The sequence below is a fragment of the Vespula vulgaris genome, chromosome 22 (genome assembly GCF_905475345.1).
Source record: "Vespula vulgaris chromosome 22, iyVesVulg1.1, whole genome shotgun sequence".
Classification (NCBI taxonomy): Eukaryota; Metazoa; Arthropoda; class Insecta; order Hymenoptera; family Vespidae; genus Vespula; species Vespula vulgaris.
The window spans coordinates 479,939-504,682 of NC_066607.1; the positions used below are offsets into that span (position 1 = coordinate 479,939).

Genomic DNA, 24,744 nt, shown 5'->3' on the forward strand with positions numbered 1-24,744 from the left:
GTGAAAAACAGGATATCCCTCAGCGGACACGACGTTTTGCGCGATACTTGGTATCTATGCGAGAAGTCGAATTAGCTTTGCTGACAAAAAACAGTCGTTAGCTCGGACTTTTAACGAGGCACGAACGCGAGCCACTCGAGACTCGAAGCTCCAACAAAGAGAGCTCGCGTTATTTCCGAATAGGTTTTCAGGGTACGCGTCTTTCTCTTTTTCGACGTATTTATCTCGTGGAAAACGTCGAACGCTTCCCGTTGAACGCTGTTATCGCGTTAGCTTCTTTAACTAATGCAAGCATCGCAAACAAGTTCCAGGTAGGAAATGGACGAACCATTTACCATACGGTGTATAGTAAAACGTACACTGCTGGACACAAGGAGAGATCACATTTACCGGAGAATTACAAAATTCTCAACGGCGTTATGTGTACCAACGCGAAACGTCCGCGATAAAGATAGAACTTGAGTCAAAAAGAACAAGCCGAATCCTAAGATTCAAGTCCTTTGCTCGTTACCTGCTAAGACGATGTACGCTCTCCCTCCGTATAGAGCTAATTGATCGGCCACGAGTATCACGTTGCGCGCGCAGTGGTCGTCAAATTTACCCTTTTCCTCTCGACGGATTCGTCAAATCTAGAAGCGTATCAATTTTGTCGAATAAAAAAGCACGTCGCAGACTACCGCAATACTTTCTTTTCATGATACTTTTTGTTTTTTCTTTTTTGTAACTCGGTTCATCGTGTCGAAGAAAACGACCAATTTCGTCCATCTTCGTCGGGTTTTACGATTCCGTATAGAGAAATTCAGAGCGTAGAGGGAAAGAGAAAATAAGTAAATATGGTAGCGTATCCATCTATTTAAGGATAGAACCGAGTTGATTCGAAGCGGAAAAGTTTAGACTCTGGAACGAGTCTCTCGCTACGCTCCTGATCGTTCGGCATCTCGTAAGAAGCATCGCCGCGACGGTATATCCGTATACACGTGGGACGAAAGGATCGCGTAAAAGTGGGACGCGGTCGTCTTACGTGTTTGAAGAAGAGGACCATATATGCACCGACTACACAACCCTGCACGCTCGGAATACTCGCGAAGAAGAAAATCCGGTGAAATTTTCAGGGAAGTCGTACCGCTCCGGCATACCGCTCGTAGGAAGAAGCGTGACCTTCTTACCAAAGAATTGCCAATAAAACGAAAATAATTCGGAAAGATATGAGAAAGATAATAAATAGGTAGAAGGAAAAGAAGGGAGGATGGCCGAAGAAAAACGAATCGAAGAAAAACTTTATTTCCTCTTTACGTTTTCCATCATGAAATAGAGAACCCCGATGGTGGGCTAGACGATAGTTTACCGCGGTGGAAGGATCGTGTTACAGAAGCCGTCGACCCAGCTCCGCGTATAAAAAAGCTTTCGCATGTGTGGGGAATAAAGCACGAACGCGAAGCATCGACGTCGAAACAAAGGGTTGGAAATGAGACAGAGATTGTCGATCGATCGATCGCCGACTAATTACGTAATTAACCTATACGCCTTTCCACCTATCACGCGACTCCTCGCTCGGATCAACTATGTGACACGTGCAACAAGTTTGCAATCAAATTTTTTTAACCTATTATGCATCGCGCTATCGTCAAAGATGACAATAAAAATATAATTAAATTAATACGTGCATATTAATCGACTCATGCAATACTTTTTATCGCGTCTTTCATGATTTTCTATCCCCTAATTCCACCTTATGTCTAATGGTATTACTGTGCCAAGAATTTAGGCCTAATTGGTAAATACGTACGAATGGCTGTTTCAAAGTTGCTCAATGCGCCACGTAACGACACAGTCTATACTCGTTAGTACCTTATCTAGGTTGCCCCGAGAAGATACGCTCACGAATATGAATATTCCTTAGCCATGACAAAGAACGAATGAATCACTAGAACGCTTTCTATAGAAAAACCGCACGAGATAGATAATAGTGGCGGACTTTTGACTTTTTTCGACGTCTCATCGTTTCTTCGAACGAGACACGATTTATCAAAATGTAGCAATGGAGTAAAAGCGATAAAAACAACTAAAACCTATCGGAATCTTTTCAAACTCGCTATCGACGCTTGCTAGCAAGAATTCAAATTAAAATCTTGACAATTTTCGATTCGATCTTTCATCTTTAGTCCGACTCGAGAGAACTAGTTTACGTTAATACTCTTACCAAACCTAGCTTCCACGTCTAACGTCTACGTCTACGTAACGAAAGGATTAATAGCATGCAAACCGTAGAGAGAAAGAAGGCTCGAAGAGGTCTTGCGAGAGTATTTAACGCCTACGAGTTAGACTTGGTAGAGTAGGAATAGCTGTGGACGCGCGCGCGTGCGCGGGCGCATGCATGCATGCACGTGGAAGAAGCTTCGGGCGAGTACCGTTCGGGCCGTATGTGCAAGCTTACACATATCCGTATACGAGCGCACACGAACACACTCACACACAGACGCTTCTTCTAAGCTCATTCATAACTTCCTCAAAAGCGAAGAACGGTGAACGCAACACGCGTTCGAGGCGGACACAATGGGTCTCTTTTGTTTCCGGCTGAATCGACGTTTGCTTTTCTTTTTCTTTTCTCGCTATAGGGCTTACCACCAGCTTCCTTGGGGCGGCTTGATCAACGCCATGAATTGCGACAGCCCCGGGGGCGTCTATTTTGTTTATAAAAAAAATAATACGATAAAAATATTGAAAAACGATCTAGTCCCTTAACGGGCAACGAGACTCTTTAGCCGAGACTCGCTTTTATCTAACATCCAAGAAGATACGAGAGAAACGATACGAGGCCGCTCGCATAGCTTTCCTACGAATGGAAAAAATACACTTATCGTTCGAAGAGAATTCGTCGTGTCTTCGCATAGGTTGGTAATATCGAGGGAACGGTCGATCATCGTTATCGGTCGACAACATCAAAACCGATAAGTAATAGCGCATATACAATATATTACACATCATTTATTATTTCCTTACGTTCTTCCTACGAGCGTGTATTAATTTCGAAGGGTACATCTCCACGACATGTCTTTATTTTTGTTAGGCGAAAGATACTATTTCGGGTGATTCGATAATCGAGAAACACTGACGCGGTTACATCAGCTACGCCGCTGTTTCATCTCAAAGCGCACGAAGGCGCTCAACGTCAGTTATTACACAAGAGTCGTGGGCAGATCGTTCTTCGTGGTTGCAACTTCGTAAAATTAACGTATGCCGGTGTTAGAAATAAGATTTTATCGAGCCCTCGTATTTCGAGCGGGAGTTCGTGTGCAAGGCTCGAAACTTTCCGCCTTTCCGTAAGATAATTGCGCAAGGAAAATTTGATGGTTTGAATAATAGCGGAATAAAAAGTAAGTTACTTACGAGTCTATTTCTAACAGGGCGTGTAGAAATGAAAAGAGTAAGCTTCTCTCATTAACCATGGCATTACCAATTTCGAAATCGTTCTCCATCGTTCGACTTGCGGAAAACAAGTTCCTCTTTGTGCGAACGGAAGTTGGGGCGTTGGTAGGCAACGTTTCCTCCGTCGGTTGCTCGAGGGAGGAAGGTCGATCCTTCGTGATAGGACTCGAAGGAAGTGTACACGCGAGAAATATAAAAGAGTATTCGTCGAGCTATAAACGCAACTAAGGACGACTAAGAACCCTTCTCGAAGATATTCTCGTTGCGCAGAGCCCGTCGTCGAGCGATTCTTCCCTCTTGATACGTAGGTAACCGCTTGACCGATCTCCTTTCGTTTAGACTTCACGCTCGAGAGGCAAATCGCGCAACAAGACACGACTCGGAATATTCATGGGGAATATCCCCCAGTTAGATCCCCCGTAAATCTTCGTAAATCTCCGTAAATCTCGTGCACCGTTTGAATTTCCACGGAAGCAAGTAGCGCGAGTCGCGAATTGGATTTGATTTCGATCGTGACGCGTCCATGGTCCATAGATTTTCGCACGTTTCTCATTCGAGTTGGAGGACATTGGGATCATCGATATTCGTCGATAATGTACAGCTCGAATCCCCACGCACGCACCGTCTACGTGTAAGTAGATATCACAATCCCTACGTGGAACGTCCAATTTTCATTCGCCGTAAATTGGGACACGCTCGACTGCCGGTTAATTAATAGTGACCAGAATGCATCTCCCCGACGTCGTGAGAAATTACACCCGCTCCTCCCCCGAGCCCCTCATACCGTCGTACGTACACATCTACTCGGGAGAAAAGAGCCAGAGAGGGGCGGGAGGGGGCGGAAAAGAAAAAAAGGAGAAAAGCGAGTAGCGAGTATAGGAGGTCGTAATTCAAAGCGACGTGCATCGTCGACGGCAATTTCTATCCGAGGCGAAAAGATATTGGCAATAACCGTTCCTACGACCAAAAATATATTGCCGGGCTATGCAAAACCATCGGCCTCTCTATTATTATCGCTATAAATAAAGCCATTGCGAGGCAAAGGCGGATAGGTGCCGTTCGCAAAAATAATCGATGACTTTCACGGTAAATGTCACCGATCAACAGACTACCTTCTATCCGCGCGTTGCGTAGGTCGCACCTATCCAAAGAAAAAAGAGCGATATCGGCTACGATCGACGAACCAAGTTAAAATTTCTTGGGTGGTATTTCCGATTTCCATTAAAGCGCGTAAAGATCATCGAAAGAAAATCTGTCGCTTCGTCACCGCCCTCGTCCGACGTCATCCGTATCACGTGTTGCACGGTTCACGCACAGATACGTAGATTACCTACGTAAAACCTAAATGTTAATCAAGCAGTGACTTTTTCGATAAGATTACAAAGATAAGTTATTTTTTCGCGTAAACAATGCACGCCGCGGATTCGCGATAAAACGATGCGATAATCTTTCTACACGCTATCGCGTAATAACCTATAAGGTAACGCGCGTTCTACGAACGATAAATCCGTATATGCTTCCAAGTTCATAAAATGGTAGGTCGCAAACGTTAGGAGAGCTCGACGATAGGTAAATGCCAGTAAAATGCCGTTAACCAGGACGATGGTCGAAAGTTGGAGAGAACGTAGTACGCTCGCGCACAAATACGAACGTAGAGATACGGCTGTATATGCGTGTATAGGTACCGTATGCATATACTGCTATAGGTAGATTTTTGCAATAAAACTTTTAATACCGTTCCGGCCGAGTTTCGACGCGTTCACGTTACAACTACCTACTTTCAAAAAGTACCGCCAAGTTTTTCCATGAAACTCTTTAAAAACGACCGAGAGGTAGAATAAAATCGCGCCAGGATTAATTGGAAGAGAAAAGCGAGAAGGGCCGACTAAACGACGGGTTTCCTTCCGAACCTAAATCGTAACCTAAATATAGACAAAGTTATCGTTACGTTACATTTTCAGGGTGTTCCTTTAAAACAAAAGCATTTTAAGTGACTCGGAAACGAGGGAACCTCCAGATAGCTATTCACCGATTTGTCATCGACCTTCGACCGAGTATTTATTCGTCGAGCTTTCGATGATCTTTACGTTTCATTATTTTTCCGCAAATTCTCACTGATATTATTCCACGTTGATAAATTAATAATAAACCAAGGAGACGCCTGCTTTGACCTATCCTTTCTGTATTTTCCCTGTTATTTCCCATTCCCTAAGAAATGTTTCGAACGATTCTGTACGGATTGCCCCACCCTTGTGAAAGAGTAAACGGGAACGTTGTGGGATGCGTTTCCGAGGCCTACGCCATGCCGCGATATCTACGAGCGAAATCGCACGAGAGGAGATACTCGTCGTGTAATTTCCACGAATTCCGTGCATTAGCATAGGTGGAGAGCACGAGAGTGTAGGTAGAAACGTCCCTATTGGATATACCCCGTACAACAGACGATACGCACGAGGTACGCACCTACGCACTCGGTGGATCTAGAAACGATCCATCGTTGGATCGCGAAACGTTTCGCTAAAAGGGAGATGGTTGCCTGTCGCTACTTCGTCTCTAATGACTAGTAATAAGCGGGCGTGAGAGCAAACGGTCCGTTCATTAGCGTTAATTGTCCTCGAGATAAGGCCGCACTCCAACACAGATGCAAAAGCCCGATGATTTTCGAGGAATACCATGGTGCTTGATCAAATTGATGAGAGGAATACGTTTACTCGTAAGGATCTTCTCTTTCAGAGAACTGTTTTCTGTCTCGTTCGTTTTGTCTTTACTTTCTCAAAAGAAGAATATCGACAATATTGAATGATATTATTGACGAAGACTAATCGTTTCAATCGTTTAAACCTAACTCTATGATTTGGCGATAAACTCGTCGATTATCATCGATCTCGATCGTACAATAAGACAGGAAATTTGGTAAAGCTCGTTTGCCTGAGCGTAGAAAGAAAATGTATTTTCGTTGAACGAGTCCCGAGAGGCGGGGGATTTTTTAGATAAACGTATTTTCCAAATCGTTGTCTATCTCGTCGGAACAACGATCGAGGATAATCGGCGGGAGCCGAGTCGCAGATAATTGAGCTGCAAAGTCGAGCCCGAAAACGTGCGTTTGGTTTTTGCGCCTTTTTTTGTCGAGCCGCGAACAAGAAGCGGTAACGTGCACCTACCGTACCATCCTCGCCGGCATTGTATGGACAACGCCATCGGTCAATTTGAGAAAAGTTTGACAGCTGGCGAGCTGGCTGAGAGAAGAGAGACGGCGAACAGTGGATTTCGCTTTCTCTTTCTCTTCTTCCCAAACAAAGAGCTCGATTTTAGCCGAAAATAAAAGCAAATTGCATCAGCTGCATCGGGACCGAGGTAACCCTCCTCTTCTTTTTCTCTTTCTTCGGACTTCTTCCTCCGTCCTACGCGCGTTTCTTCGAAATCCAACCTTCTCGTCCTTTCATTCCTTCCAGGAATTCCACCGTCCTTTTCAACGTTCTCGCTGGCTATAACCTATGGGTGGTAGCGATAGGTACGGCTACCGGACAACCGGATGGATGGGAAAAACGAGACGAGACAGCGACTTGAATTCCACCGGCACGCACAAGTATCGCGGTTTAACATCAATGGGGCTCTTTTCTCTTGGATTCACTCTTCCTCGCGTATCGCGGAGTCTATCGGCGTTCTATCGCTCGCCCACCGTCAACGATCCGAGAAATTCCAAAGAGCGAAAGGGGAAGAAGAGTAGGAAGAAGGATGCGACGACATCTACGACAGAGAATAAGAAACTCTTTATTGGATCACTTATCTCGATTTTTATCGACGCTCTACGAGAGAAGAATAACTCGAGCGAGTGTGTCACAAGGATCGACCACCCGACCATCCAGATCGCTAAACGATCGACCGTGTCTCGTCCGTCACATGCAATTAGACTCGGTACGTGTGATTCGAAGTTAAGTTAGCTCGTCCTCGCGAATAGAAGATATGGAAATGTGGTTTAGCCCGTTACCTCGAGGTCTTGTCTTCCTCGAGAGAAACGGTAATGCCAGTAACGACGAGACGCGCGGATGTCTCCCGAAAGTTATGAACATCATTGAGAGAGCGTCGGGAACCAACGTCCATCCTGAATATGCATGAAGTTTTCTGAATAATGCGGGGAACGTAGAGAACTCGGAGACACGGCATCCAAACGTTAATCCACGTTGGACGCGGTACGCTTCTCGAGAGCAATCAACGATCTTTGTCACCATCATCCACGACCGGACTCTTCTCCTTCTTCCTCCTATGACATAGAGAGCTATTCGTCTTTGTAAAGGTAGAGCTGCACCACTTATGGTAATATTTCGTGCATCGTGCGACAGCATGCATAATGCAGCCTCGAGACTCCGAAATTTATGCTCCGAGTAACAGACCGACTAGCGTAACTCGTGCTCGAGAGTAAACGGGGGGGATAGAAGGGTAAACGGTCAACTTCTGTATCCTATGTGGTACGTCCTACGAGAAACATCTGCTACGAACTTGAAACAGCGGCTATTATCCTCGCTCGTCGTGTAAACCATCCTGGATTTCATGAACATCCAAAGTGTCTTTGGAGCATCGTCCAAGTGGCAACCGTCTTTAGTGATTCTTGAGAGCGGTGTTGCTGACGCTATCCAACATTTCGACAGAATATTTTACTGCTAAAACGCTACTTACAGACGGACGGAGAGAGAAAGAGTGAGAAAAGTAAACACGATTTTTATCTCGTAACGTGCCGGACAATCGATAGTACTATGTTACCTAACACACCCATATACATATATATATATATTCATATTATTTGCAAATATCTCGATGAATGAATACCTCATTCTACTTTGATGCCAAACGGATTAGAAATCATTACGTGTAACAAAGGAGCGAAACTCACAGGTTTCTCTCGTTTCACGCACGCACGCACGCACGCACGCACGAACGCAGCGATACGAAACCAAGGGGTAGCTTACCCCTTCGTGAGATTCGCTTACCGCACAACAATTCGCGTAACTCTTCGAATACGATACTTTTGTGTTCCGTCCAAGCATCATCCTTTGAAATATAATTACTAAATGTAATTACGGAAGGATAGAAACAAAACTAAAGAAAAAGAAACAAGGAAGATGAAACAAAGAGAAAATAAAAAGAAGCAAGCTCCGCGCTCGTTTTCAAGGAGGATGGACTAAAACGTATCCTAACCTCGGTTTGCCATTGAAGAAAGGGTTCACTCACCGTTGCCGAGATGTGCAGAGTATTCCGAGTAAGCCTGATTCCTCTTGGCAGACGTTAAAATCCAGCTGTATATGCGTCTCCGTCTTTCTCGCTGTATCCTTCTATCTTTGTCTGCTTGCTTCCACAGTCCGTAAAGAGAGCGAGAGAGATAGAGAGAGGGAATGAAAAACGTACAATGTGTGCCGGCCGACGAGCGAGTGCACGCGCGCGCGCGCGCAAGCGAGAGAAAGAGAGAAAGAGATGGAATAAGAAAGAGAGAGAGAGAGAGAGAGAGATACGCGTAGTCTCTCACGAGAAATTGTAGGACGTAAAAAAAAAGGGGAAAGAAAATAAAGTAAATTGCCGCGACGTTACGACGCCGCGATGTCGATGAACGCGAACGCGACAGCCACACGACGATACGACGACGACGTCGGAGCGGTGACGCTGCTGTTGCCGACTACCACACCGCTCTACTGCTGCAACGATCGGCGGAGGCGCTGCCCGCGTACTGTGCCGAGAACCAAACCAGTATGGCGCCCGGCAGCCTTTTCTCCTTCGTCCCAACCTCACCTTCCCCCTCTACCGGACGCCCGGCCGAACTCCCTCCCACTTTGCGCCCTCTACGAGCGCTCCCAACGAAGCTCTATCTTTCTCTCTTTCTCTCCGACGTACGTGTAACGTTTGCTCTTCGTTCAACGCGCATACCGAGGAGTCTATCACTTTTTTCTTTCTCTCCCTCCCTCGCTAACCCACACAGCGAGTCTTTTTCTCTTTCTCAAGTCCCTTCTATATCTATAACGCTACCGAGTGTTACCACCGTATATTCGTCCTTCTTCCGCTCTCCCTTCTGCTACCTTTCTCTTCCTCTTTCTTACGGGCACGGAAGATGCGTGGCTCGTCCATCTCTCTCTCTCTCTTTCTCTCGGGCTTTCGCGGAAACGACGTAGCACCCATCCTTGTCTGGTCGGACATAATTCTGTCTCATTTCTCAGGGGTTATCCGCCCTTGTCGTTGTCCGCCAATCTTTCGACTCTCCGCGCACGCATCATCCTCTCTTTCTCGTCATAGAATATGATCAACATATTTCTTTTTATTATTCCATCTTCGTCGCTTAGACCGGTTACCTCTCTCTCTCTCTCTCTATTGCTTCGTTCTACCAACGAACCATTGCATTTGCTTTTTTCCTCGCGGGCGCGCGTAGGAGCCACGAGTTCTGTTTTCTCTCTCTTTTCGTCCTCTCCGACGACATCGAGGAACGTCTTTGTTCTCGTTTGATGGCTGCGCGCTTACATCGTTCCATCGCCCTCTCTCTCTTCCTCTCTTCGGTCGCTTCGCAAAATAGCTCGGCAGTTTTCTACCCAGCCGACGATGTAGACGTTAAATCGGCGAAAACTTTACGACAACGAGACGCTTTCTCTCTCTCTCTCTCTCTCTCTCGCGCGCGCGCGCGCGCACGTAACTAGAGAGAAGACAGACCATGGTTTTCGCGAGTATTGGTCGCGACACCGGCCAACCGCTCTTCCGTGTGTGCGTACGTGATCCATAGTCGTATAAGCTTTGCCCCGACGCTCGCTCCCCTCTTTTCATCTCTGTTCGAGGCTGTGCTCGGTTCGTGAACGTGGGCGAAACACCGAATTAAAATTATAAATCGATCGTCGTTAATAACTCTCCCGACGGTGACGGTTCGTCGCGCGTCGTTAAGTCGTCGGAGAAAGGGAGGTCCTTCTTATTTTTTTACGAAAACAAATTGCTACCCTTCCCAGAGCGCTCGCGTTCCGTCGCTTTGCGATTCCACTTTTTGTCGTAAAGGAAAATTATTGGTTGGGCAAGGAAGGTACTAAGGTCGCGTGCATTCTCGCGATTACCGACGATAACGAATTCTTCGAATTGCACGAATTGGAATGTTAGGAACGGTCGTTCCAACGAAAAGTTTCTACATAATTAGCTACGAGGAGAAACGGAAAGAAGGACACGTCTTTTCTATGTGGTTTTCTTTCGTTATATAAAACAAACAAAGAAATAAAAAAAGAAAGGAGAAGAAGAAAGAAAAGAAACGTAGTTGAAGTCGCTAAAAGCTTTTTAAAAGACCTACCGAACGAGTTGCCATGCGAAAAGTCGCTTCCGGACAACGACCAATTTTGCTTCGTACGCTTTTCCTAACGATCTGCTGTATGCAGTTTTATTTCGATCGGCTGGGTCTTTATCCGCTTACATGGCGGTCGGTTTTCGATCCGTCTTAAATAACTTAGACGCTTCGTTATCGTTTAATCATTTCGGTAGAAACTCTCGTAGGGGACGTTTCAAAGATTTAGCCAAAGTGATAGGGGATCGGTCGTTCGTTCGTTCGAACGAAGAAAGTAGTAATTTAGAGATTTGCCTTGAGTTAATCCTCTCGTTAGCTCTCGTTGATACATACTTATTCGAATAATTAGTTCGTTAGCAGGACGTTAATCGTCGATCACGCCCGATGATAAGCACCGATCGAGCGTTTAACTGCAATTACATTTATCTATGTTTATCGACTTTTCCTAATGGAATATCTATTCGACTCTACCCAAGTTTGCTTCGTTCATCTGATTTTCACGTCGGTCGAAACGCTGTATTTTTTTCTAAACGCCGTTGCTTTCCAGTACATCGTCAAATAGTTGCGTGCGACTGCAAAATAATATCGTCGAGAAGAATTCGAAATCGGAGTTAATAGAAAGAAACGGAGGACGGAGTAAAAAAGAGAGCGCTACACGTAGAACGGGGATAGAGGCCGACTCGTTCGCGCGGTTCGCTCCCTTTTCATCTCCATGGCTGCAGACCTTCAGTGATACTCAACCTTGACAGATTTGCCCTGGTAATTGCGTCGAATCCTCCGGGCGATCTTCGACCGTTTCGACAGTGACCTTCGACAAATAGAACGATAGCCATTCGACGGATGGAAACGTCCGAATGGAGTTTCGTCCATCGACCGAGTTAACGGCCGAATTACCTTTCAACGAGACCACGTACTTACGTGCTTGCATATGATTCGTCACGTGTGCTTATTTTACTCGTACCAAGTGATACGAATTCTGAGAGAACGAAACTAATAAACGTTTATCGATTCTTAATTGAGTAACGGCATTATTACGTGTGTAGATGTATGTGTGGATTATATATGTAGATGTATGTATGTATGTGCATGTCCGAATACATTTATATAATATGATATATTTATATATCCATATATATGTATATCTATGTATACATACGTATACATCTATGTCCGGAGAAATTTTACTTCCTCCCGTCGATTCGTGACATCTCCGTCGCTCTCTCTTCGTTGTTTCTAGCTTCCTCCTCGTTTCTAGTACCATCGAGACGTTTCTGCTACATCGTGGAATTCAGAAACGACAGAGGCAAGACAAAGAGCAAGAGAGGAGAGACGCGATGATGTAAAAACGTCCTCTCAGTATTTTTTTTACACGTATTAAAGAAGCAAACCGAGTCACCGCACGCGTTCTTTGTTCTTTAGGAAGAAATTCGTTCGTTCTATATCGCCAACTTCCCCTTTCTATAGGACGCTGTTAGCCTCCCTACTATCCCGTCCTAAATCTTTTCCCTCTATTTCCTTCTGCTATCACTTCTTCTAGAATGTTTTTTCTCTCTGCAAGCACGGTCGATCGTTTAAAGAAAACAAAGAAAGAAATATAGAGCAGCGAAGACGAATCGTATCTGGAAATTTTTTTTGAAATTTCTTTCCTCAAGGAAAACTTTCTACGGATACTGCCAGAGTGGGGAGAGCAATTGGAATGAATTTCGTTCTCGTTGAATTCGTTTCGCCTTTTGCGTTTGCATTTTGGGTAAAACCCGGGAGAAAAAAGAAATGATCGAAAGTAATCTTAGGCAATGAAAAACTACTAAGAGGAAGCGTCCTGGTAAAGCTGGCCGATCTAAGATAGTAGGAGAGAGAGGTATAGATAGAGAGATAGATAGATAGATAGAGAGAGAGAGAGAGAGAGAGAGGATACCTGCTTCTTTACGATTTCGCAAACGGAGAGTGCATTTCGTAGGGAATAGGGAAAAGTCCGACGACCTTTCTCGGTGATATTTTCCGGACGAACGAATCTCGGATACTACACCAAACGTACGACTCTAGAAAACTCAGTTTCTTTGCTTCGTGGAAAATGGAAACGGTATCGAAATGATTTTCTACTTTGGTATTCCTCGAGACTCTGTCTTTACGTCTTGTTCGACGTCGCGATTATGGATACTTTGAGGAATTGCATGGATAACGAGGAAGCGAATGTCTTGAATATCAAAAGGAAGGAATTTTGACGATAAAATGATCGGTTAAATCGTTCGGTTAGCGAAAGGAACGAGAAGCGCTCGAGCAAGGAGCCACGAATGAAGCTTTTCTCCGTCTTCCGTTGGCATCGCTATGCACATTTTCTCTATCTGGCAAAAAATTTAATTAGCTTCCTACCTACCATCCGTTACAATACCACGGAGAAAACAAAAAGTTTTCCTCGGCGCGCACAATGGATAACATTTTCAGAGAGTTTTACAATATTCAACCGTGCGCGAAGGAAAAATTAATTATCCGATCCCTCGTACAGTTTCCAAGCTGAGTTCTCTTATCACTGTCCGAAATTCCTGAACGTTGTAAATATTCTCTTAGGTTTATTTCTACCTTTGAAAGCATCGGTAGTAAACTTTCGATCGGAACAGTAAATGATTATGGCTACTTTCCGAATACACGACTCCGCCGTAGAAATTCGTCGATGGAAGGAGAATTACAGTTCAATTTCGAACGGTTTCCCGTAGGAGACACCCGTTCTTCCGAACGAGACACGCCCATGACAAACAAATTTCGATTTCGTTCGTCCGAACGTGCAGATCCCTCCTTTCGATACGGGCCGACAATTAAAGAAGATGCGTAGGTAGAAACGCGAGACTAATCATCCTCGATCGTTCGCCAGACCATATCGATGCAAACTCTATCGATCCATATTCCTCTCCTGATATATTTCCTGCTAATCGTTGATAACGACGAATAAAGAAATTCATCGTGCGTGCCTACGGCTTACGTATTTACGAATCGCATTACACAGAGAAATCGATTGAAAGGAAATTGATGTAACAAGAAAGTGGAAGGACGACAAAATAAATAAAATCGCAAAGGGATCGATGGTTAAAGTAGAACGAGATATCTGTAGAGATAGGTGTATTCAAATTCGCATCAAAGAGAAACAGGCTCTTCTCGAGGATGGTTTGGACGAGTCGACCTAATTTTAAAGGGGCTTTACGTCGGCTTTTATTTAACCATACCCAACGATCTCTCGAACCTAACGAGTTGAAGCTCGAGAGGCGAATCGATATCTGTTAATTAACGTATCGTTGACAGTCGTTTTGAAGACAAATTCGTTGTCTTTCGCGCGTCTCTAAGAAAAGTGTCAAAGAGAAAATATAAGTCGCATGATTCTCTCGTAGCTCGCGACGGTTGAGGAGGAAACGCGAAGTATAGACACCGTCTCGTTACGTACGCGTCGTGCCTGCCACCAAAGAACTCTTCTCTACTCTTTTCTTTTTCGTCCTTGAGCCTCTCGTTTTCCACTCGTTTTTCACGGGATAGACGGGACCTGCCAAACGGTGAAACGAGAATGCGCGAGAAAAAAAGATGTATTGACGAATCTGACGACGCGTGTCTACCCCCGATCTCTTCTAATCCGTAAACACACAAAGGCACTTGTCCGTAGATTTATTTAACACGAGAAAAACTTTTCTCCCACGTCGATAATAACCGCGTTTCTCTCTTTCTCCGTAAATTCAGCGATTTCAAGTAGGCATATAACGCATTTAGGGATTTCGCGGATAAATGGAGGTGCGAGGCACGTTTAATGCGTCTCGAAACGATACGACGATGTAAACGGAGATTTATTTTTCAAGAGGGTCATCATCTCGAGCGATGATTCACCAACGATCTTGAAGGAGTTGCGTAGATCGGCGCATTTATCTCGGTAACTCTGTAGATTGAATTTATTGACCGAGGCTCGGATAGTTTTAAAGCTATCTTCGATAAGGTCTATTATTTTGGCACGAGTTTTCTAAGGGGACCCTCGTCGCGATACCTACCTGAAATTCGAAATCCAAACATCTACGATAGTATGCTCTTTGCCAACTAGGCGCACGTACCACGCCGAGGACGCGCAAGATTCACGTCTCGGCTGACTAATCTTGGTCCAGGGCCAACCTGCGCCCGTACAGCCGCGTGTGCGTTCCGCGTGCGCGTACGTGAACGGACTCGCGACCCTCTTAAAGTTATTTATATCGGAATACGTCCGAGCCCTGCTCGAGATACCAAAGGAACTAACGAACGAGCGGTCGAACGGAGGATAACCGAAGCGAGTGAAACTCGCGATACGAAATAGTGCGTTCGCGAAAAATGAATTAATTTCAGAGAATCGAGCTAAAGAAAGAAGCTTTCGCTCTCTTCTACGAACGCGAATGGGAATGAAGATGGCTAAACGCGATTCGCCAATGGTTCACAAGTGCCGCGCGAAATGGGAATTAACGAGGCTGCGATTAAACGGGTTAATGAACAAAGGCACGCGATATCGCCACGTTTTTCTTCGGTTATTAACCCTTCGCTTAATTACTAAATAGTCGAGTACTCTCTATCCGAAGGAGAATCTAAAGTAGAATCGCGTTCGATCTCGTCTCGCAAAAATTCTCGCTAGAGAGGAGTTACAGGAATGCGTTTTGTTAGAATAACGTCGATGAAGGAACGCGGACGCGCTCTCCGGATACATTAGGTCAAGTATCAGGGCGAAAAAAGGCACTCCTTGTGCATGCTTCGCGCGTAATTAAAAGAGGCTGCGCCTAGTTCCGATTGTTCGTCGTGCCGAAGCGACGCCACAGAGGGAGGAAAAAAAAGGAGTACACGTAGGTATCCGCGTACGTACACGTATATTTTATTATATATTCCGTTTGGCCGTGCACGTATTACACCATTGTTCCCCGTAATGGTTGGTCGAAGAGAGCAGGATGTCAACGCTATTACGGATGCGCGCGTATCCCAAGCATGAACATAATCCCAACACACAACATTAACCCACTTTTCTTTAATCGCGAAGGCAATCTGCGATCGTCCGAGTTCAACGTCTCGTTTCGAGCTGCTGGTACTTAATTGCATTTTCCTACCCTCCCCCATCTCCATCTCCACCTCAACCTCCTCTCCCATCTTCTTTGCCAGCCCCCTCCTACGAGCATTTCCATCTCCGTTTCATCTTTTTATTATCGCCACAAAGTTCTCGCCTATTCTCATGGTTTCAACGAGATCGGAGACGTTCGTTATCCTTCTCGCGACTTTACACTGGGCAGAAATATTTGCGCTTTCCACGCGAACTCGTATAAGATGCGCTCGTACGCACGTTTCGTCTTTTTTATTCTTCTTCCTCCTTCGACGAAGAATGATACGCTTCGATATCTCGGAAGAAAAGTCTCTGAACGATCTCGGCAAGTATCGCGTTCTCGCTCGCGACCGAACCTCGATTATCGTCAGAGATCCGAAGCGTTCGCTACTCGAGTATTCTATATGCATATGCAGCTCTACCTGCATATTACGTAGATATGTATGGACGCCCATAAACTTGAAGGGACTATCGAACTAAACGTTCCAACACTCTGATTTCTATGCTAACTCGTCGACTACCAATTTCTATGCCGACGATTGTTTCCTCCCAACGATACCGCCTAGTTCCACCGATAAATTAGCTGCGATGCTGCTCGACTTTTGTCAATATTCAATTCCGTCTGATCGAAGTTGCGTTGCGAAAAAGGTCATTATAGATATATGTATATATAAATATGTACGTATATTTATATACATCTACACATGTAGTCCCAATTTGTCGATCGATTAATCGCATTAGGTATCAAGCAGCGTGACCGAACGATTATACCAACGATTCCCCAATTACCAGCCGTACATACGCCCGTAGAGTTTACGCGTCGGATAGCTGTAAGCTCAAAAGCGAACATAAAAGGAAGACGGGACAAAGTTCGTTGGGTCGTTTTCGTCCTTGGACAAATGATCTCCCGTGGCGTTACTCGACGTGGTACATCTACCAAGTAAATTGTCTTCATCGGTATTCCGTGAACGGACAGTGCCGAGGGAGAGCCAATTATCCTTATTCATGCGATTCCATGCCACGGCATCTTTTGTCGCGCGATCTCGTATGCACCTGGAATGCCTCTCGCGAGAGAGGCGTCGATGCTGGAAATTAGCCTGCATGAGTCACGCAGCTCCATCCTATTTTCAAGTGCGTTTACGAAATCAATTGCGTGTGTCGGTTACATCCGGCACGTCCATATAAAGCTCCTAAATACCTTTTTCACCACCTCCCCCAGCACACCTTTTCCTACCTCCTCTAGTGCGTAGAAACGCGACGCGACGCGACGCGACGCCGCAACGCGACGCCACGACGCCGACGTTCTTCTTACCTAACGAGCCACGACTTTTATCCGTCTGATCGTCGCTTGGACTTTCAATTGTCAACAACCGTTCCAACAGACCGAAATACTACCTACTTGTTAACTCTGCCGTTCGTTTTCTCTCCGTCTAATATCAATTTGAGAAAGAGCCGATCGAACGATTCATTTTGGCTCGCCTAAACATAATCCGAAAGGAAAAAGTGTTAAACTGTGAAAGCATATTCGCCGAGAGGAGGCGGTAACGTTCGAATAATTGGATCCGTGTAGGCTAGGCGTCTTCGAGACGCCTCGAAGACGCCTGAAAGACGCCTCGGCGAGAGAGAAGGCAGCCCACTCTACTCGATCAATTTATTTCCTCTCGCGAAGAGGCTCGCGATGATTAAACTACGATATCACTTTCAAACAACGAAAGGGAAGCCGTCCCTGCCGCGAATTTGATTTTCGCGTCGAATAGTTGAGCTACCTCGGAAACCATGCTATCTTAATTTTGAAAAAGTGTTTTCTTTCCTACAAGAGATTTCTCACGATAAGACGCTTATCGCGGTGTCACTGATATTTCTGTGTACTTTTCTATGCTCGAACGTCGGCATAAATCGTGTCGACGTTCTTAGAACGTCCTGCCACTTGAGAGCGGTCTCGTTAGATCCAAGATGTAATCCGGTATAACGTACGAGATAAATGTCCTCCTTTTTTTTCGAACCCGAAGAAACAGCACTTGATGATCGAGAATCCGCGTGAGGATCGTTTCAGACGTCGAAAGAGCGGCCCGGTAATAGAAATGACTACGTGACAAATAAGAAAGGACGATAAAGTTTTTAATTAATTTCTTCGTAAAGGAGAATTAATTCATCCGGAAACAAGGCAAGTGCCTGCAGAGTTTCCAAGTGCGACTCGTGCGATCGACCCTGCCTTTCCTCCGCTTCTGTTTCCGTACCTTCCGTTGCCATTTGCTACCGCTAGGAAGCAAAGCTCGCTAAAAATAGGACCGACCGTATGCCACTCGCAAAACCGAACGGAGAAACGAAGAAACTGCTCCAACGTACGCTGCAGCAAGCGTCTTTTCTTCGAAAATGGAGAAAATAGGTACGCGTACGAAAGAGTTTCTGCCCTTCCATCGAAGTGTGTCTATTTATACGCGCACATACATACACAATAAGTAGGTACATAAAACAGCACATTTTCCATCCCATTCGATCGAGAGTTTAAACCGCTAGGAAAATCGTTGAAATCGTCGACGTCGTGACGCAACGATCGAACGGATTTCCCAGATGCAACAGCCGAGAATTTCGAGTGCTTCTATCAAGAGCGGATAGATATATCTACGACGTCGAAGGAGTTAAAGTCAATCTTTCGGCGAGTAGTAACGGAGTTTATTGACGTTACGAAAATATAGTAGAGTCGAGGTTGCGCGAATGGAAACATCCGTCCGCGTTCGAAAGTTCGATATATAGGAGTAATAGTGGAGTTTACGACGATACGATTATTCTTGATAATTACAACTTTAATAATCGAGATATTCCAGTCGGTAACGAGAAGAGCGATTCGCCGAATCGGTCGTCGCCGGATTTTCCCTTTTCGTCGGTTTTAACCGAAGCATCGTTATCAGGGATTATTCATAACGCGGTTATTTCCAAGTACCGTGCAAATAATAATACGCAAGATTTAACGAGCCGTTCCCGCGTCGTTGTTAATGCCCACTAATTTAGCGGTTACGCGGGATCGATCGAGAAATTCAGGCGCGATATGAAATAACCTTCTTCGATGGCACAACGGCTATTGTTTAACTAATATAGAATACGAACCATCGTTAATCAAATTACCTATTATTTTATCCGATATTCGTTCGATCGATCGACGATGGAATCGAGCCTCGTTAGAATCACGACGCGTTGCGGCTCTGTCTCCGTTCCTCTTGGATTATAAATTACGATCGTTTTCGAAAGGAAGCGTCAAATCTTTCCCCTAGATGGTAATGAATCGTAATCGGTCCCAATACTGTAACGGCGTCGCTAGCGGGCGCGATGAAATTCTTGGAATTTCTGCCGTTGCGAGTTATCCTTTACATCGTTCGCTCGAAAAGATTACATGCCTCCGAGAAAACGAAATCGTCGATTGTATTCCACTTGGATCTAACGAGCAGAGCTAGAGATAAATATAGGTAAATATACATAAATATAAAATTCCGTCCGTATGCGACGGATTCGGTTGATGCGAATGAACAATGTTTCTACGACGAAGCCAAAAGGAAAACTGTGCGAAAGCCGGACTGCGAGTTGGTAGCCGAGGCGAGATAAATCAGGAAGAACGCGTCATCCTCGAGCAACGATATCGCTCGTATCTCGGACACCTCCGGATGATATTCGATTTGAGCTTTTGCGAGCGAGAAGCTGCGAGAAGACGAGGAGCCGAGAAGGTGGCCATTCACCCCGGCAGTCTCAGAATAACTGCATACCTATTTGCCCGGGGTAAGCAGTCAGTGGTGCACACGCAAAATTATTTCCCTAGGAACCTCCCTGAAATCGCAAACGTCGAACTCGCGCTCTCGTATCGTTGTACGATTTTCTTGGAAATATCATCCGAGGATTTCGTTTCGAAAACGTTCGACGCTCGCGAAACGGCCGCGAAGCCGATGAAAGCCGATACTATCCAAAAATAAATCGCACGTATTGATCGACGAAAGTCATTATTGACGAGAACGAACGTAAAACTTATTCGAGACATCGTAGATTGTCAGACAGATACGTTGGAATTTATCGAGTGCTAGGATAAAGTCGTTTTACCTTAGCCATTATAAAGGATGCCACTCGCAAAGTTGAAAGTCACTGTCAGTTCGAGTAGACATTATTTGTGATACATTGAAAAGGAGCGAACCAAGTCGAGACGGCGTGGAATTTCCGGGTTGCGTTTGAGCTAACGCAGCGCTCTTTTCGAAAAAGCTTTCGACCGAAAGCGACTTGTCGTCGAAGATAGCACGACGAAAAGCACCTGGGATATTTTTATCGGGGACCGCTTAGAATACGTCGAAAGTTATAGAACCGAGTCTTACCAAAGCAGATAAAAAAAGATATCACAGAATGCTTCGAAAAGCTCAAAGTTGAGAGACTCTGTGGAAGGGACACGAATATGGTAAGCTTCTCCGATATCACTCGCGACTACCACGTGGGTATAGATCGTACTGGTCGATCCGTTCAAGAATTGGAAATCTGAATGCTCCGAGTTTTTTCATTATTCGAGTTTCGCACGCAACGGATCGTCGTCGTCGTCGTCGTCATCTTCTTTCTAGTTTGAGAAAAATTGTTATTTTTATTTCGATGGCTGCGTATTCTTCGGCGATCTATTAGAGTTAATACAACGTCTGTCTGGATACGTGCGTACATACGTGTACGAAGGATCTTTTAAAAGAGATCAGACGGGCACGATGCAAGATGCAGCTGTCGCTTCTTTGTCGCATAAGGTCGTCGATTATCGCGCACGCAAGAATTATGTCGAGCGTTACTTGCCCTGGAAGATCGCTGACGTCGCTTTCGTGGAAGTTATTTTCGAGACAAGAGGCTTGGCACTATCGAGTGCTAACGCAAACAACGCGAAACACATTCTACGGTGGAAAGGAGAAAAAAAAAGGAACGACGTTTTATCGTAACCACTGCATTTCCAAAGAATCTCCCCCCACCCCATTGAGAACGAGTTTTTAGGATATCGGAAAAGTTAATTCGGTGAAACATCGAATCTCTCTTTGCTTATCTTCCTCATCCCTCTCTATTTTTCGATAATAATTCTTTCGATGCATTGCTCTTCTTGTTTACCCGATTCTCCACGTGACCCAGTTTAACGGTATAAAAGACGGCTTTAACCGTCTCCTGAAAACATATTTTAGGGCATATTACGTCAAAACGAGCATTACGAAAACAATTAAAAGCTTTATTCTCTTTCAAGATCGGGTCTTCGATTCGATTTCGCCTTTAATACCGCGTTCCATTTATAATCTTCCCTTCGAATGACGAAGGTTAAATATCAGTATCTCGAGGAATACGAAACTCTCGTGGTTGCTACTCGCAAAGTTTCATTTGGCCTCGTCTTGCGTCGTGGAAAGTTCGAAGGCTTCCATCTCTCTCTCTCTCTCTCTCTCCCTCTCTCTCTTTCTCGTTTGCGGACTCCTCTCGTTCGCCTCGACGAGATTCTTAAACGTTTGCGTCCGTCGCACGGAATACTAAGGACCGCCGCATCCGCCGCACTTCCCTTTAGATTCTCGCGCATTCATTCGGTAGCTTTGTGCATTGCACGCGCACTGCCGGCTTTATCTTTCCCTTCTCCATCGTTCTCAACAGGCAGTCTCTCTAACGTGCTGCTTCGTATTATCGTCTCCGTCTCTCGAATCTTTTCCTTCTCCTTTACCATCTTCTTTCGCGATAAACGAAATTTTCGTTCGTGAGAAACGTAGCCGCGAGATGAATAGATATTTATAACGCTTCGACTTTTAGCAAAAATTAGGATAGAGAGGATGTCAAACTCGATCGATGTCGAGCGGCGTGGCATTGCTACCAAATACGTATATCGTCATCACAAATAGACAATTTTTTATACGCTGCTACATCGATCCAAGCGGATATACTCTTTTAAATTTTAATAGGTGCTCATCTCTTATATCTTACGATATAATCTCTTTCTATGACGTTCTCGGATACCTGGGACCGAATGTGCACGTGTGTGCACACGTCGAATAAGATGTTTTATATACCACGTGTAAAACCAACGTGTTTGTCCACGCAGAGTAATAATGGCGGTAATCAGAGTTACGTTCCATCCATCTTGACACTTACGATCCACGCGTGTGCATATACCAAAGAATATATACCTACGTTCCGTACGCGGTGATTTAGAAAGAAACAAACACTCGCGACGTAAAAGAAAATCTGGCATCGTCGAATCTCGATCGGAGAAACCTTCTATCATCGGGATAGTATCTGATAATAATGTAAGATCTTACGTCGACGACATTTTACGTTTCAAGAATCAATTTCCCCTTAGGTCATATATCCCTTCTTTGATCCCTTTTTTATTTTTTATATTTGAATTAGCTTCACTCGAGCACGCCGTAATGGAGAATCCACGTCACGGTAATTCAAACTCGTAAGGTAGAATAGTAATGCACTTTTGCTTTTTTCTCGTAACGGTAGAAAGAACGCGGAATGATGGACGTCGGCTATAGATTTCTTTTTTTGTAGAAAGGAAGAAAATATCTGCGATAAAATGTGGAAAATGTGTTTCCAAAAAAGGAGAAAGGAAAAAGATAAAAATGTAGAAGCGCGGAAGCTTTTAAAAAAATTGCAGGTCGAGCGCCAAGCCAATCGGATGAACAAAAAAAAGAAAGAAAAAACAAAGCAGCGTGACCATAAAAATTTAGCGGTAAACCGAGGAAAAGAACTTTTGGATCACCGTGTACATGGGTGATGCTCTCTGGTAGATGTAACGAGATCGTTTCCCTCTCTCTCTCTCATTCTCTTCTGTGCCTCTATCTCCGGAGTGGCAAATGTGCGTTAATTCTTGTTAACGGGCGGAACGGTTAGGAGTCGCGCTTTTATTCCGCAAGGCAAACACGTTGTGCGCGAAACGCTTTTATAGAGAGACGCTCGGCGAAAAGTTGGACGAGAACGCCGATGTAAAAACACGAGAACGACCGATTGGAGAGATACAGAAAAAGAAAATCCTATAAAGTAAAGAGATTTTTTTGCTCGTTCCGTTGCGCCGTTGAAGGATCCAAAAACGCCAAGCTTTTAGAGCTTGTTGCAGCATTTCCTGTTCTCTTTTTTCTTCTTCTTTCTTCCGTTTCTTTTTCTTTTTTTTGCAACGTGTTTGCTCTATCCACGAACTTACACTCGGTATTTTTCGATTTTCGACGGTTAATCGAAATTTCGTGGAGAAACATCGAATATGACGTAAAGTCGATACTACTTTACTTCAAAGAGGAATTTCTCGCTTTTTTCAATAAATACTCGGCAGATTCAATGGGCACGCAGATATTTGTCGATTTTGTAGTATCGAAAAAGTTAGTTCGCGTACACGTTATCCCGAGTTCGGTAAATATCGTCGTTTTATCGTCGTTCTAAAGGTCTGTCCGCTCGAGCGGACATCATTTTTCTGGACGTCGCTTCGAAAGTAAACAACGCATTTACGTTTTGTAATCATCAAAGAACGCTTGTTAAGAAAATGACGAGGAAGGGAAGACGCCTTCGTTGAAAAGTGGCACGGCTAAAAAGTCTGAGATAGTAGATGGGTAGGATAGATTGCGATACGGTCGGATGTAATCTCGGAAGATAAAACGGGGAACAGGGCGATGCTTGGACCCAGAGATAATAATCGAATGCACGGAGAAACGAGAAATAAATATACCGTCGAGCCGGGGAAATTGCTCGGCAACGGACAATAACCGGAAATCGTTCGATTCATTCGCGCACGGGCACTCTGCTTTTCACGGCAGAATGCTCTGACCAGTTTTAAAGTCGATAATGAAACCCGCGCCCAGTCTCTTTTTCAGGAAAATCCGTTCGTGTACCGGCAGGAACATACCGGCGGTACACGGTATATACCTGTACGTGTTACACCACGGTATAATGTATACCCGTGTACGTTGGGTCGTTCGCGCCGACAGCTCGTTATATGTAATTACATCGGCAGCAACGCGGTAGTTTAGTCGATGATCACCGCGGAGTAGGAGACACGTTCACACGTTTTTCCTCGGCGAAACGACACGGTTTTTCCATTTTTCGTCTCTCCTCTTTCAGGAACCGCGCGTTTCCACGTACCAGAGCGCAAACTCCATTATTTATGGTTTCTATAAATATTGGCTGAATCATTAGAGACGGTTCAGGGTTCACTGGAACGATGACGTCATTGGGTGAGACGTGGTTCAACAACTCGCAGCGCACTCGTCGTCGCTCAAGTGCCTTTCGTCTCTCTCGCCGGTCTTAACCGTCTTTCGCCTCTCTCTCCATCTTTCCTCCGTTGCTCCCACCACTTTGCTCTCGGTCTTTCGCACTCCCATCTTTTCCAACTTTTTCCCTTCTTTGTCTTCGCTCCTTACGGCGTCTCCTTCGTACGTGCGAGCTCCGTGCGATGGCTAACTCGGCAAGAATGTTTATGGTTAAGCCAGATGTCTCGCGCTGGCATTGACGCATCGCCCTTTTTCTTCTCTCTCTCCAGTCTACTTTTCGTCGTCGAAAAACCGACGTCGAAGGCCGCGTCGGGCTGCGAGATTAAGAGGAATTAACCTAGCTTTCGTCGTGTCGACTAAACGCGCGACGAAGGAGGAGAGGAAAAAGGGAAGAAGAGAAATTATCAACGATAAGCTCGATTAGAGAGCAAACCGTGTAAAACGAGTCGAGGATATTTTTGTATCGACCTATTGCTACGTACGTCCGCACCTATTGCTATATTTAACGAAAACGCACGTCTCTGTACCCGTACTACGCTCGTACTACACCCGTACTATATCCGTACTACCCAATGGGAGGATTAAATGGTGAAACACGTTCGCGTCCGTCTTGCGAGTAATGCGAACGGATGCCCAAAGGGGACGGCTTGGCAAGCATCTCGCTGTTTCTCCATTACGTCTGGAATTTGATTCGAGCTTGCAATAACGTTCCGCCGAGC

The 24,744-nt window shown here is 45.0% G+C and overlaps 2 protein-coding genes across 7 annotated transcripts in view; one reads left to right on the forward strand and one right to left on the reverse strand.

The window, feature by feature from the left end:
* LOC127071596 (dystroglycan 1-like) overlaps positions 1-24,744 on the reverse strand; it is a 51,026-nt gene that overhangs the window by 23,216 nt on the left and 3,066 nt on the right. For 2 of the 6 annotated variants that reach the window (XM_051011051.1, XM_051011050.1), the window contains exon 1: positions 6,588-8,632. The exons of 1 other annotated variant lie outside the window; for it this stretch is intronic. In XM_051011051.1, the coding sequence (XP_050867008.1) occupies positions 6,588-6,624 (37 nt within the window). In that variant the 5' untranslated portion in view covers positions 6,625-8,632. Of the gene's footprint in view, positions 1-6,587; positions 8,633-8,652; positions 9,204-24,744 lie in introns of those variants that run through there. 3 more of the 6 variants (XM_051011055.1, XM_051011054.1, XM_051011052.1) reach the window with 2 other exon arrangements.
* LOC127071603 (mediator of RNA polymerase II transcription subunit 20) overlaps positions 3,198-24,744 on the forward strand; it is an 88,099-nt gene continuing 66,552 nt past the window's right edge. The window contains exon 1 of the mRNA XM_051011076.1: positions 3,198-3,374. The gene's annotated coding sequence lies outside the window, so the exon portion shown is untranslated. The remainder of the gene's footprint in view (positions 3,375-24,744) is intronic.